General features: G+C 37.3%; 1 protein-coding gene across 2 annotated transcripts in view; it reads right to left on the reverse strand.

The window, feature by feature from the left end:
* Positions 1-15,093, reverse strand: part of Nmdar2 (glutamate ionotropic receptor NMDA type subunit 2) — a 63,262-nt gene that overhangs the window by 17,909 nt on the left and 30,260 nt on the right. For both annotated transcript variants that reach the window (XM_031915947.2, XM_012485704.3), the window contains exon 6: positions 13,809-14,038. In XM_031915947.2, coding sequence (XP_031771807.2) covers positions 13,809-14,038 — 230 coding nt within the window. The remainder of the gene's footprint in view (positions 1-13,808; positions 14,039-15,093) is intronic.

Consider the following 15,093-nt stretch of genomic DNA (forward strand, 5'->3'; position numbering starts at 1 on the left):
CATTATCGGCTGTCCTTCAATGTCCTTCCCTCCGCAAATATCGATAAATATCGAGTGTCGATCCAAACTTTCGTTCTTTCGTTTAAAACGAAAGAAAATATCGAGATGGTAGGCCGAACGTGTCGATTAACGCGTAATATTTTGTTAATAGTTAATCGTTAAAGTGGTCGATTAATTAATTAATCAAGATTCTCGCGATGGAGGAATAAATTTGAAATTTGGAGGAAGGAAGGAAGGAAGGAAGGAAGGAAGGAAAGGGCAGCAACTCGAGGCTCGAGGGATTATTATTACGCCGCTGGAATTCAGCCAGCTGACAAGGGAAGCAATAACTGGACACTGTTGTTTGCTTTAGCGTCAACCTTGACTTGTGTTTCGACTTGCAAACGAGTAATGCAGCATGGAGGGATAATTTGCACGTGATACGACAAGATGTCATTTCGATGGCGTTTCGGATGATTTACCATGGATAAACAGCGAGAAATGTTTATATTAATGCTACACGTGTTTACGTGTATGAGAGTGATCGAATAGTTATAGGAAGAAAAGCTCGTGTAATTGGATTACAAATGGGGAGGGGGGGAATTAAAGTTGAAGTTTCGTTATATGGTGTAATACAGCGAAAGAATTTCTTTTCTCTTCGGGTTATAGTTGGATACTTTAGTCGACGCGATATTACGAAATATTACGAAATGTTACGATGGATTATCGAGGAGACGTTGTTAATTCGTAAAAAGATGTAAAAGAAAGAAAGAAACTGCAAAGGAATATCCGAATGAACAGTAGAAAAACAGTAGAGGAATATTTTATGCATTTTTAACGATGAAAGTATTTAAAAAGGTGTGTGTAAATATGGGAATACATACTTGCATCTGATTTCTCTAATTTTATTTAATCATTAAATTTCTGGATAATATAATATTCAGCTTTAATTAACACGACACAGGAATTCATCGTACGAATTAATCGTGGTTCGTTTCGATAAAATTCAATATTTCTCGTTCTCTCCTCGTTCGAACGTTTGTTTCAAAATCTCACCGCGCGATGGCGTACGCGAGTACTGGGACAAAACCAAGAGTGAAAAATACGAATGGAAACGTGAATTTTCCCTCGATCGAAAGATATTCACCAACGGTTTCGCGATTTTGTTGGTCGACTGCTTACATAAACTCTTACGTAAAAAACTCGAATCGACAAGTTAGACGCATTGAAAGGGAAACAAAGGGAAGCTTTGTACCAGGGGAAGTTTATACGCGAGTTTCTTACGTATTGGCTATTTTTGTTCACGCTCATAAAAGTTTATGGAGTTTCTTCGTCGAATCGATTCCACTTGTTCACGATTCCTGCGGTGAATCGACATTTTTTCGAAGAGTCAATCGTACGAACGAGGATACATTATTCTCATAATCGTCCATTTTTTCGTATTTTTTTCTTTTCGTATGCGCACAAGTTTCCTTGCAACTTTTCGAAGTTTATAATTTGCATTTGTGCAAACTGATTTCTCGAAATTAGTTCGAGGTTTCGTTAATAGTAATAATATAATTTATATCAAGCGAAAAATTGTACAAAAATTGAACAAAGCGTATATAATAGATAGATGGTGGAATTTTAAAATTTACAGATAATATATTCTTTTCTGAAGAAAAATATATTCTCATACACTCAAAAGAAACTAGAGAAGAATTTTTCCTGAAAAATTTTTAATATAGTTACCGTATGTCGCGCGAATTCTTCTTCTCATTTTATCAGATTAAAGTAATATAAAGTTTCCAAATACAAATTTTATCCAGAATCAGAAATTCCGGATCAAAAGATCATCTCTTTCGAACTTTCGTTCGAAGAGACAGTTTTTTTTTTCCCTCGAACAGAATAGAACTGGAAAATGAAATGTGAAAATTCAAATTCCAAGTTTCGTAAAAATAGCAAAATATAAGAGGAAATTTTCATCTCTTAAAAATTATTCGTTTGTTATAATTCTTTCTCTCCTTTGGGCGAATATTTCCAATGACACTTTTACAGGGAGACAGAGTTTATTCATCTTTCGAGTTTTAATCCCTTTTCATCTTTACATTAAGATCACTCTGATAATTTTTTTTTTTTAGAGCGTTGGAGATGTTTCTTCTCCGTCGAAGGGAGAAAAAGTTGGGGGTAATACGATCCTCGCGTTTCGACCTACCCCTCCTTTTTCTTTTTAATTTTTTTTTTTCACCTCTATATCCAATTACTCGTTTTGGCACGTCTCTTCCGTTTTAACCGCGTCACACAGAAAGAGTAATTATCTTCCTTTTTTGTTGGCATTCCGCCACATCGTTTCCACTTTAGGGACAAAGAGATTCTATCACCTATTGTACCTTTTATTTTCAGGGAACAATCTTCCCTTTCTAATGTCCCTCTTTATAGCGTTTCATTTCCAAGGGATTCGAACGAAATGCTCCTCGAATCTAATCTATAAAACTATTAACGTGAAAATTTTAAACAGAAGTTTTGCATAAAGAAAAGAAAGGAAGGAACAGATTCGTATCGTCGAGCTTCACTTGAATCTTCGCCAAAATTATAGTGGCTATATATATATATATATTCATTTGTTCAAGTTTCTTATATATCGCGAAAGTGAAACAAACAAATTCAATACGGCGTCTGATTCTATTTTAGAACAAAATCTTTGTCGAATTTATGAATCATTTATTTTTATCATTTGGAACAAGTTTAAATTTGTTCTTTCATCCAATACCGCGAAAGTTAAACGATGTTGCGAATCTTCATCATAGTTTTCCTTGGAACGAAAGCTTCTAAATAAATTTCTCCTTTCGTTCAATATGCCATGAAAGTCGAACGAGCAAATTCAACGTTACGATCTTCGTGTCAAGTTCTACTAGAAGAGAAAAAATTACTTTGAAAAATTTTCGTTAAAATTATGGTAGGTGTATTTATCACCTACCATTGTACGAATTATTAATTAAATTCGTTCTTTCATCCACATACTATCATATATTTCACTTAGAACAAAAGCTTTTCGTCTGAAATTCTTCTTTCGTTCAATATCGCGAAAGTGAAACGAGGAAATTCAACGTTGCGTCTTCTGTCCGCTTCTACTCGGAACAAAATCTTTGTCAAAATTGTGATGGATGCTTTTATTTATTTCCACCGCATCCTACAAATTTAAATTTGTTTCTTTCATTGAATATCGCGAAAGTTAAAACGAACTTCACAGTGTCCTCGCATTTTTCTTGGAGGAAAAGCTTCGTCTAAATTTCTCCTTTCGTTCAATAAATTCAACGTTACATCTTCATAGTCATAGTGTCAAGTTCTACTTAGAAAAATTTTCCTCAAAATTATGGTAATTTATCACAATAATTAATAACAATAATTATAACAATGATTAATTGAATTTGTTCTTTAGCTTCGTCTAAATTTCTCCTTTCGTTCAAATATACCGCGAAAGTCGAAAGAACGAGCAAATTCAACGTTACATCTTCGTCATAGTATTCAAGTTCTACTTAAAAACAGAAAAATTTTCGTCAAAATTACGTATAACAATACATATTTCACTTAAAACAAAAGCTCCGTCTGAAATTCTTCTTTCTTTTCAAATATAAAGTGAAACGAGCAAATTCAACGTTGCGTCTTCATCGTATCTTCATCTATTTATACACAAAATTATTTATTTCTATCATTGTGCATTTAATCCTTCGTGCGAAAAGATACGTCTGAAATGCAACTGCTGTTATAGGATCTCGAGGGATGGACTCGGCTCGAAACTCGAAATCTGGTTAGCCATCGCGTGAAACGTCGTGGCCCGACGTTGGCGTGGATTGACAACGGCCAACTTGGTCGGAACTAACCAGAAATCGGAAAACTTGGACAGGTATCGGTGTCGGTTCAAACCGTGGCGCTCGATCGAGGCGACAACTCGGCCACCGTGCAGACAAATCTAAATAATCCGATCGATGTCTAATCGAAGAGTCGAGTGGAATCGAAGCGTAAATTCCAAATTATTTTCTTCTGCAAATCAGTTGATAAATTTTCTTACGAAAATTAAAACCAAATATCTATGTAATAACTTCTCGTGCCTTATCTCGTCAAGTTTTTCGAATGCTTTTGAATCCCTAATTACTTTTAACAAATTTTTGCGTTCTATCACGATATCTGGTGTAACTTTAACCTTTCGTAATCGTCGAGTTTATATTACGGCGCGACTCGTATTTACGCTCGAATAATATTTTGGCTTTCGTCTTTTCTCGAACCGGCGCGCGTCTCAGTCGAGCAAAGGCATCGGCACGATTCTACACGTCTATGTTCATTCCTATGTTTTATTAAATATATTCTCTCTCGCTGTTGGTCGAATCATTTCACAACATTATTCCTCAATGGTAATGGAATATAATTTGATTTATTCGAGGCTAAGTTATAATCCATGCCCACGAATTTTCCCCCAAAATAACTCGTCGAATATGAAAACGGACGTGTTCTGTATTTTTTTAAGGATTTTTCACCCGTGTTTTTGTCACCTCGTTGACCAGAGTGGAAAAAAATAATTTTGCGAAATGGGCTCGCAGGGCCAAAAGTAGGGCAAAGTTTTGAGGGGCAGAGTCGAGAGAGAGAGAGAGAGAGAGAGTAACATCCTCTCGTTGAACGTTTGAGCAATTAAGTGGACGCGGAGCAAACCGCGAAATTGTGCGTGAAATTGGTGGCAGATGGAAATTTACCGAATTGGAAATCAACTTAACCCGCTCCAATGTTCCATTCTGCTCGAATCGAATCGTAAATAATCGCGAGATTATTAAATTCGATGATCTTCGAATCGTTATTGCGAAACAATACCATCTATTCTTCGAGTTCTCGTCGTTCGATTTACAATTTCGATCGTTTCGATCAGGATTCGAATCTAGAATATAAATCTCTCCGCGAAGCAAGACGCGAATTTAATTCGAAAAATATTACACACGTTTCGCATTTATCGTTATTTAAATCATTATACCATCTATTCTTCGAGTTCTGTTCGTTCAATTTACAATTTCGATCGTTTCGATCAGGATTCTAGAATTTAGATTCCTTCGCGAAGGAAGACGCGAATTTCATTCGAGAAATATTACACACATCTCGCATTTATTTAGATCATTAATTTTATTTATATCATTCGTTTTATAATTTCGATCGTTTCGATCAGGATTCGAATTTAAAATTTAGATCTCTTCGCGAAGGAAGACACGAATTTAATTCGAGCGCATTCGAGAAATATTACACATCTCGCACGATTTTTATCGTTCTTTAGATCATTGTATGATCTATTCTTCGAGTTCACGTCGTTCAATTTGCAATTTCGATCATTTCAATTCGAATTTAAAATTTAGATCTCTTCGCGAAGGAAGACACGAATTTAATTCGAGCGCATTCGAGAAATATTACACATCTCGCACGATTTTTATCGTTCTTTAGATCATTGTATGATCTATTCTTCGAGTTCACGTCGTTCAATTTGCAATTTCGATCATTTCAATTCGAATTTAAAATTTAGATCTCTTCGCGAAGGAAGACACGAATTTAATTCGAGCGCATTCGAGAAATATTACACATCTCGCACGATTTTAATCGTTCTTTAGATCATTGTATTCTTCGAGTTCACGTCATTCAATTTACAATTTCGATCATTTCAATTCGAATTTAAAATTTAGATCTCTTCGTGAAGGAAGATACTAAAAATTTAATTCGAGCGCATTCGAGAAATATTGCACACATCTCGCACATTTATCGTTGTTACAAACGGATGGAAGGATAATTTCGAAAATTTCAAGGATTTCCTCCATGTTTCTAACAATTTCCAACTAAATTACATTCTCTATCGAAACGCGCAATTAAAAAGGAGGAGGCGGAAGGAGAGGAATAAATATTGCCGCGTATTGCGCGCGACATCATTGTTCCCTGAAAATTAAAATCCCTGATGCAGCGCGTTCGAACGAATTATGGACGAATGGCAGAGCGAATAGGAGAACAAAGACGAGAAAGGTGTTCTCGACTTGATAAATCGATTCCGTTCGCAGAATGATTTATTTCCCTTCGAATCTCTTGTTTCGGATCGGTGTGTTGAAAACCTCGTAAAAATTTCGCCCCGATTCATAACAATATTGATTCATAACACCCATTTGTAGAGTAATACTTCTGGGAGGGAGTTGGAAAATGGAAAAAATGGAGAAAAAAAGATCTCCCTCGAGGAAAGGAATGCGAGGAGCAAGAAGCGTAAGGGTGGAAGAAAGGTGGAGCGAGGAAGATGTTCATTTCGTATGCATCCTCGAGAATGACTGTTCCTCCACCATTGCTCGAATCTCGCGTGGAAGAAAAGTGGAGAAAATAGGATTGGATTTACGAAACGCGTGCACCTTCGAATTGTCGATCGATCGACTTCGAGTCGATTAATCGATGGTGATCATAGTTTCATCGAAAGCTGCGAATCGAACGAATTTTTAAATTAAACAAAAATTTCTCTCCTCCAAGTTTATTCAGATGTTTCATTCACGACTTTGATTTGAAAATCGATCTAAAATATATATTTTATAATCGTCGTGTTATATTTTCGCCCGATCGAAGAGAGAAATCTCTTTTCCGTGCGCGACTTCGCACGGAATGAAAACGCCGCGTAACACAGCGCGGATGGAAACGATAGATCGGAACAGGAAGTGACCCGATACCACGAAATCTATAGCTATATCCACGAAACTGATTCGTGATCGATGGCGTGGAATATAGAGGCAGGAAGTGGTTCGAGGAAACCATAGAGGATTCTCTGTGCGTGTATAATGGAAAAGGAATATCGAAGGGGGAAAGATTTCTCGATTGAAAGAGTACGTAACAGAGTTCGAGATATCGAAGATTCGCGTTCAATGTAGGATGGATCGATTCGAAAGTTACGATCTCGCAAAACGGTATTTCGGATAACTTGTATCTCTTGTAAAAAAAAAAAAAGGAAAAAGAAAGAAAAAGTTAAATAATCGAATCGAAGCGCGAGAAGAGTGGCAATTTATTTTATTTCAATTTGAATGTATTCCGCAAATAAATAATTTTTTATTGCATATATTTTGTAACAAAATTTATAAAAAAAAAAGATATTTGAGATAACTTGTATCTCTTGTAAAAAAAAAAAAAAAAAAGATAAACAATTGAATAGAAACGCGAGCGATAATTTATTTTATTTTCAATGTATTCCATACAGTCTTATGCTGTTAAACTGCAACTTTGAACGTAGTTAGCAAATAAATAATTTTTTATTGCGTATGTTTTGTAGCAAAATTTATAAAAAAAAAACATATTCACAGGCAATTTATTCACAGCCGTAAACTGCATTTGAACGTGGCAAACAAATAATTTCTTATTGCATATATTTTGTATACGAAATTTAATAATAATTAATAATTCGTGAGATTAGAATTAAAATTCAGAAGCTTAACAGTTGGAATTCTTTTTTTTCCAAAGAAACGTCTTCTTCCTCGAACATCATTATTCTCCCTTAATGATGTTTGCTTATTGTTACTAGAACGGCGAGTCCACACTCGGAGCTTCTTCAAATTAGAAGAGGCGCGAGTTTACACACGTGTCGTGCAATGACGCAAGGTTTACAAACCCAGCGATCCAAATATCTCGTCTTTCGAAACTTGAGTGTCAATCGACGAAATCATTCTCGTTAGAAACGAAGAGCGTTTAAGAGACTCTTCTATCATCCTCCTCCATTTCTTCCATCGTCTCTCGCACGAGAAAGAACGAGTACATCGGGCGTAAATTACATTGGACAAGGGAGAATTTTATCCCTGGAAACTTCAGCAGCTGGAGCCTGAAAACTTCTTCCTCTGACCATCATCGTAAAGTCACTAGCTTCACTGCTAACTTTTAACGCGACGAAACATTGATCGTATCCTCGCATCGTTTACTTAATCAACTGTCCCTTTCTTCCCTAAATTTCTACAGAAACGTTATCGTTATATAAAGTTTTTTAACATTACAAAGTGTATTATCGTACAATTTATAATGTTAAAATTTTTCTCCAAACTTTTCGAAACGATCGATACTTAAATTATCCATCCACGTGCTATTTTATTTTGCAACTTTAAACTTTAACAGTTATCCCTTAAATCGGTGGCTATCTATTGCATCGCCCTTGGATCACTTAACAAAGTGAGAATTTATCTGTAAAGTAGGGTTCTCCCCCGTTGAAAATTTGATCGAAGATAAATTCAAGCTCGTATTATAGGCGGGATATTAGCTTCGAGTGGTGCTTCCTTTCAAGTTTCCATGCTGTTCAGAGAGCAGCTGTTTTCTCAGATATCGGCTATCGGCAAATCAACTTTCTCGCTCTCTCACGCGAGAAAGAAATTAATCATCGAAAAACGAGAGACGAAAAACAATCTCTCTATTAACTTTTCAATACACGTGTCGTCCAATAAGTATGCTTGTTTTATTATAAATCTTAACCACCCTCTATTGCAGTGATTCTCAACTACGCAGCACTTTTCTTTATCGATCGACAATTACATTCAATCCAAATATTTATTTGAATCGAAGAAGTAGTAACTTTTTACAGAACGTGGCGCGATGATTTGTTTTTCCGAATTTTTTATATGTAATTAGAATTAGCCACTTTCTAAAAAAAATCCTGGCTACTGCGAATAATATCTACGTACAACTTTGCAAAATTAAAATTCTTCTAATTTATCTTATTGTGCCGCCAAATTTTCAAATTATTAAAAATGTATGAAGAGAAAGATTGAGAATCATTGCATGAACTTTTACGACGAGTTGAAAAAAAATATGACTGTCAGTCCATAAATAAATAATAACAGCATTCTAATTCTTTAAAACATTGACATGTATCTTATTTTGCAACACGTAATCTCCACACGTAATCTCTATTCCTTTACAATTATTTCAAATCTACAAAGATATTCCTGCTCGATCGATCTCTATTTATCGATGTTGAATTAAAGAAGAGATGTACGCATCCTCTCACGAGACGTCTCTCGCAAATATGCCGATCAATTTCCTCAATTTCAAATATTTCAACAGATAGTTTTCAGAAAAATTGTCACCTAGATCGGTGATTAACGCTGTCCACGATTATTAATCTGAAACGAGAGAAGTAAGGGAAGGGACAAAAAGGAAATAGAAATCGAAATCCGGGATACGTGCTGATTCTTGGATCCCAGCGTTCGAACCGACGACACGTTCGCACCACGAATTTCCACGGCGAATTAGAAATTGCGAAAAGGCCGAGCAATTCTTTCTCTCGGTCCCCGTTTTCGTGAATCGGATTATTCTCACGGGATGAGAATGGATTAACAGAACGACGAATCATTCGTTCGTGGATGGAGGCGCTCGATAAATGAAAGAACGAAGTATTTGTCGCATTTTGAGAATTGGTTTAAAAAGGGATACGCGAATGGAAGATTATTGTAACTCGAAAGGTCGGCTCGAGATGGCGAGGGCCACCCTTTTTTGAAGATTTAATGGATGGTCGTGCGATTCTTTCTTGCCGCCTCGAGGGAAGGGAAATGAATGAATCTGGGGGGAGAGAGAGAGGGAGGGAGGGAGAGTTTTTCGAGTGTGCGGGATTTTTTAGCGGGAAAACTGTTATCGTTATCGAGAGATTATTCGGGTTTAAGAGGATGGGAGAATCCACGTTTGGGAGTGGAAGTTTGGACGTGCCATTGTCGCCCCTTTCGACGAGATTGCTACTTTTTTTTTTTTTTTTTTTTTTACAGGAGTTTCGCACCCTTTATTTTACTTTCAATTTATTTTAATCGGGGATCGAAGAGATGAAACGACGAATCCTTTCACGATGGGAATACTTTCTTTCGACGTTGGAGGCGGCGTTTTGAAAATTAGCAAATTTTTTTTTCATTTTTTGTTCGCGCGAAGAAACGCGATCGAACGAGTATTTTCTTCCTTTTCCTTTTTAATTTTACGGTTCGAGAGAAAATTCTAACTTCGACAAAATTGAAGCAAAAATGATGATAAAAGTTGGGGATTAAATTGGATTCATCCTCAAATTTCCAAGGATGAGCCTTATTTTTCTCCCCCAATTCAAATTCTTTTTAAAATGATCGTCGAGAATATAATTACACGCAAGATTCAATTAATAAGAATCGAAGAGATTGAAATCGACGAGCATACTTCCGAACGATGTGTATTTTTCTTTGAAACGATCGAAGTTATTCGTATAAAGATGTATATCGATCATGGATATTCACGTTTAAAATTTGTTCACGTTTGGAAATCTATCACAAAATGAAGAATCTTAACAACATTCCCTCGTAGCATTTTTCATCCCCTCGGATCGTTCGATATGATCGAAGCGTATTTTCAGAGAGCGAATCTGGCGTCCGAACAACGCTCTGCTCGCCCGATCGTCGACAAATACGTATCCTCCTCCTCCTCTCCCCCCCCCCCCTCGCCCCCCATTAACCTTATCTCGTTCTCTTGGATGCGGTGTATTTATTTTTCCTATGCGCACGGGTTGTTCTGTACACAGAAACGAGTAATAGGGTTACCCCTGAAACGTTTCACCCCGTGGAGTCAGAGGAGGGGGAGGGGGAGGGGGAAGAAATCGATTTTCCTTTTATCAGAGGAGGGAACGCGTTGGTTACGCGTTGCTCGAACAAGAGACGAGACTTTTCGATTCGCCTCAAAGGAAATCGCTATCTATCTTTCGAGAAAGTTCAGGGTTTTAATGATGATACTAGTTTGCTCGCCTACTTTGTTCCTGCCCGATATTTTACGAACGCGGGGAGAATTTTCTACCAATTTTCGTCCAAAAATGTTCCCTCGTGTACGATAATTGTCGCTCGTTAAATTAGGGATAAGTTAGTTCGTTTCTTCTTTTTCTCGCGATCAGAAAAATTCGAAAAGGCAAAAAAGCGAAATTAACACTAACTACAATTGTTGTATACTTATCCCTATCTAGGCAAGACAAAGTACAAATATTTCTTGGAAAGAAGAAAAGTAAATTAAATACCGAAAAATATATCGTATCCAACTATTTTAGCGAAAATAGCGATAAAGTGATAACTTTAAATATGTTCAAATATACGAAAAAGTTTGAACACATCATTTGACATAGATTTGGTAGATTCAGTGTTAAAGCGAGATCGTTGAAGAGGAAGGAAACGATGAAACAAGGCAAAGGAATCGAATGGATCCCAAATTTGTGGAACTCGAATAAAATTCGCCGATATTGCGATCTCCTGGTGTCCCGTTTTTATTCGAAATGTATCGTGCACGCGAACACGATTTCGAAACGTACAATCGACGTAACTCGAGCAATTTTCAATCCCTCCACATAGTGTCCCCATCTGTCGCCGCTCTTTCAATTACACCGGATTCCATCGTTAACCAGGCCACGGCTATTCGGCTACCAGATTCGCCGGATATTTTTTTTTTTTTCTCTCTTCCTCTCTCGACCTTGCCTCGCAATCGGAATTTTTAATCACGCAGAGGTAATCTCCTCCTCCACGGATTTTCCATCACCCTCCCTCACTCTCTAATTATCCGTCGTCCATCCGCGAAATAACGCGATCCTCCGCAATTCGATGACGAAATTGTACGCGCTCCTCTTCCCTTCCCGATTTTGCAATTATCGCGAAAGGCTCGAACGAAGGGATTTTAACCCTTTCGGTCACGAGTTTTTCATCTAATCCCGGAAGAAAAAGATCACGGCTCTGCCAAGCGGTTCTTCGTTTTTCAATCGTAATAAAATATCTCCGTCCAAGTGAGGACATTACGTTCAGATGGATGCGGTATGTAAATTGAAAAAGTGTTTCAAAAAAAATTTTATTTCACCAAAATCGCATATATTATAAGTTACAAAAGTTTAGTTGTTGAGTACATACATAAAGCAAGTTATTGAATCTTCGAAAACGTATAACAATGAAAAAAAAAAAAAATAATTTTTGTTTCCATCAAGGCGTAAGTGAACGTTACTTTACACAAGAAAATTTGGTTTTTCTTCTGCGTTTCCTTGCGTTTATTTGGTACGTCCTTTTGCGAGGACCGAAAGGGTTAAATCAGATTCTTTTTTCCTGTTTCGAAAATCTTTATCTCTTCCAATGATAAATTAAGATCCGACCGTATTCTCTTTCCGTTTATCCGATTCGATGGAAATTGTTATCACCGTTCTGTTCGAATTAAAATCCCTTTTGATTTCGACCTTGGATCGATGCTCGAGTCGAAGGACCCCATTTTCGAGGTCGGGGAACCGTGGTTAAGCGTTCAACGATCCTTGGCTGGCGCCTGCTCGATGACTCACGATCCCCCCAACTCCATCGTTCGATTGAATTTTTTCTCGAACGACTCAGCATGTAGTAATTTCGTCTTTCGTCGCTCGAACGTTTATCCAGCCAACTTCCTTCTGTAAATCGCGTTGTTGTTGTTGTACGTATTTTGAGAGTTGGCGTTTCGTGGTTTATTTGCGAGAAAAATTCGTTTTTGATAACAGAGATGCAAGGAGCGTATTTTATTACCGAAAACGACGTTAACCCTTGGGCGACCAAAAACGTGTGCACGACGCTCGAGAAAGATTATCAGCCTGGTTGCAAACCGAGTCGATGTTTATTGGAAGGAAAACTTTCCTCGAAACAGGGTTTTATTTAACTTGTGAACGAAGTCACGTTTAATTACACTTTGGAATCAAATAATAACTGTTAATAATGTCTTATTTAAGGGATAAAATTTGTCTAAAAATAATTAATCTGAACAAATTTGAGAAATAACCAGGCATACCTTTGCTCTCCTCTGTCGTTGGAGAAAAAGTAAAACTTTATTCCCTGCGAACATTCGGACAAGCGTCTCCAAACTGATCTGACATTTTTTATTATCTCGAGGAATGAGAAACAAGTGATAAAAAGAAAATATTGATCTCTCAGAGAAAGATACTCCATCTGCAATAATTCCAACCGGTCGTCAAAGGGTTAAACATGCGCCACGTTTCGGAAGACCGATCGAAGCGAAGTGACAAATACAAACAATCCTAGAGAAACTACTGTTTCGTGAATATTCACAGTTTAAAGGATTTATTTTGCGCAGGGATAAAGAAGAGTTATTCGAAGCTCTCGAGCGAACGAAATGTTGATTTTGAGGAACGGCTCGATGAAAATTGAGGGAAGCTGCCAATCAACCAACTTGCGAATTATCCTCTCTAATAATCGCTTTGACATTGTCGGCCATACTTTGGAAAACTTTGATGGAGAAAACCACGGAATCCGTTTATTAAGCTGTCTTGTAGCGCGGATCAGTAGTAAATTCGTAGACTTTGTTAATGGAACTGTTATTTTCCGATCGATCAAAGAAAAGGATTAAGAAATAATTTAATCCATCTGATGTTTCTTGTGTAATTTGTATCTAATAGGATTCGTTGGAAAATTAAGACTTCTATCTTGATGAAAGTAGTCCCTCGTGAGCGAAATAGCTCGAGCTCGAGCACGGTCTTAACACGTTGCAAAACGAGTCCAGTGGGACACGTTATCTGAACGAATATCTTCTTGGGGGGGGCGGGGGTTAATAAATCGCCGTTTATTACAATTCTCAATAAAAAGGAATCTCCACAAAGTAGATAACAATAATATCTCACTGGTTTTCGCTGGTTAATTTAAAATTGTTAAAACGTGGAAAGAAAAATATTCAATTTTCGATCTCGAATAAAAGAAAAAAAAAAAAAAAGAGAAAAATGTCGAACGAGAGGAAGAAACAAGTGAGAACGTTTTAACAATTACGATCATTTGCATGGAAAAATCGGAAGAATTCGAAACGGATCTAGATCTAGTAGTTGGACTTACTCGACCATGTCGGAATCCTTGGCCACGCGACAATGAACGCCACGATCCATCAGACATTTTCCACTTACGGGATCCGGGGGCGCGAGATTGATATAGGGCGGCTCCTCCAAGAAGGTTATTTTCAGATAAAACTTTTCCGGCACGCCTTGGGGCGGCGTGTGAGTGTTCCCTGGCCAGACGATGTCCTTGATGTCCAACCCCTCCTTCTCCCACGATTTCCACACGCCGATCTGTTGCCACAAATGAGACGAAACAGACGATAAATTAAACGATCGTTTCGCTCCTCTTTCATAAAAATAGGTGATAAAGTAAAACGGGATATTTTTCGTTTCGACGATCTAATTTATTCTTCGATCACTATATATAATATATTCGATCGAAATACGAGCCACCCGTTCCTTTTTCGTAAAACTTTGCCGCGAAGAAATTCATCAAGAATGCTGGGATCACCAGCCTCTCTGAGCTTCATGAACAAAGTGTATGTATGGGTTAAGGTTTCGTATTTCGATTCAGCTAATTTTCGATGGAGCTAATTTTATCGACTAACTCGGTTCGTTTCTTAGTCGATTTCTCGACGATTCAGGACGCCGCTGTCTCCTCGTTTCGGAAAAGAATAACGAATTGTTCCCTTCACGGACCACTCTCTTTTCGGCCCTAACTTTTCGACGGTTTAAACGACGGTTTCGACGCTCGTTTAGGATTTTCATTGGCGTCCAACCATCGTCCGGATTGTAATTGTAATCGCACATTAATTGGAGATGCGTCTCACTCCGCCTCCGCTCAATTTATCTTTCTTTAACGCGGATCTCGTTTTCAAGATTCCGAATTTTTGAAAGCTGGTACAGGAATAATATTTTAAATTTTCTTGAGAAAAGTGACAGCGAAAAAAGAAGTTGTTACGCAAAGGAAATACAGGAGAGGACAAATATGGCGAGCAGAATATAGGTTAAGTAGAGAGTTTACGAGTCGCGGTTGATTCTCGTCTATTCTAAAATTGGCAACTTGATGATCATAACTGGTACAATCTAATATATATATATATATAAACCAGGTTATTTTGTAATGTAAAAAAGTAAGAAATATGGATAAATATCGTTATTATTATAAGTAAGCCAGAGCTGTGGTACGATTAATTAAAAGAAAGACGAGAAAAGGAAGAATACCTTCGTTAAAAATTTCTTTCCGTCAGATTGGAGTTTTTTCTTTTTTTTTTTTCGCAAGAAGATGAGAGTTATGGAATAGATTTAAACCGCGATCAAAGGGCAGCCAGATGATATTTACCGAG

Source organism: Apis florea, unplaced genomic scaffold, assembly GCF_048593485.1.
Source record: "Apis florea isolate Af1SG1 unplaced genomic scaffold, ASM4859348v1 contig_3170_pilon, whole genome shotgun sequence".
NCBI classification, from domain to species: domain Eukaryota; kingdom Metazoa; phylum Arthropoda; class Insecta; order Hymenoptera; family Apidae; genus Apis; species Apis florea.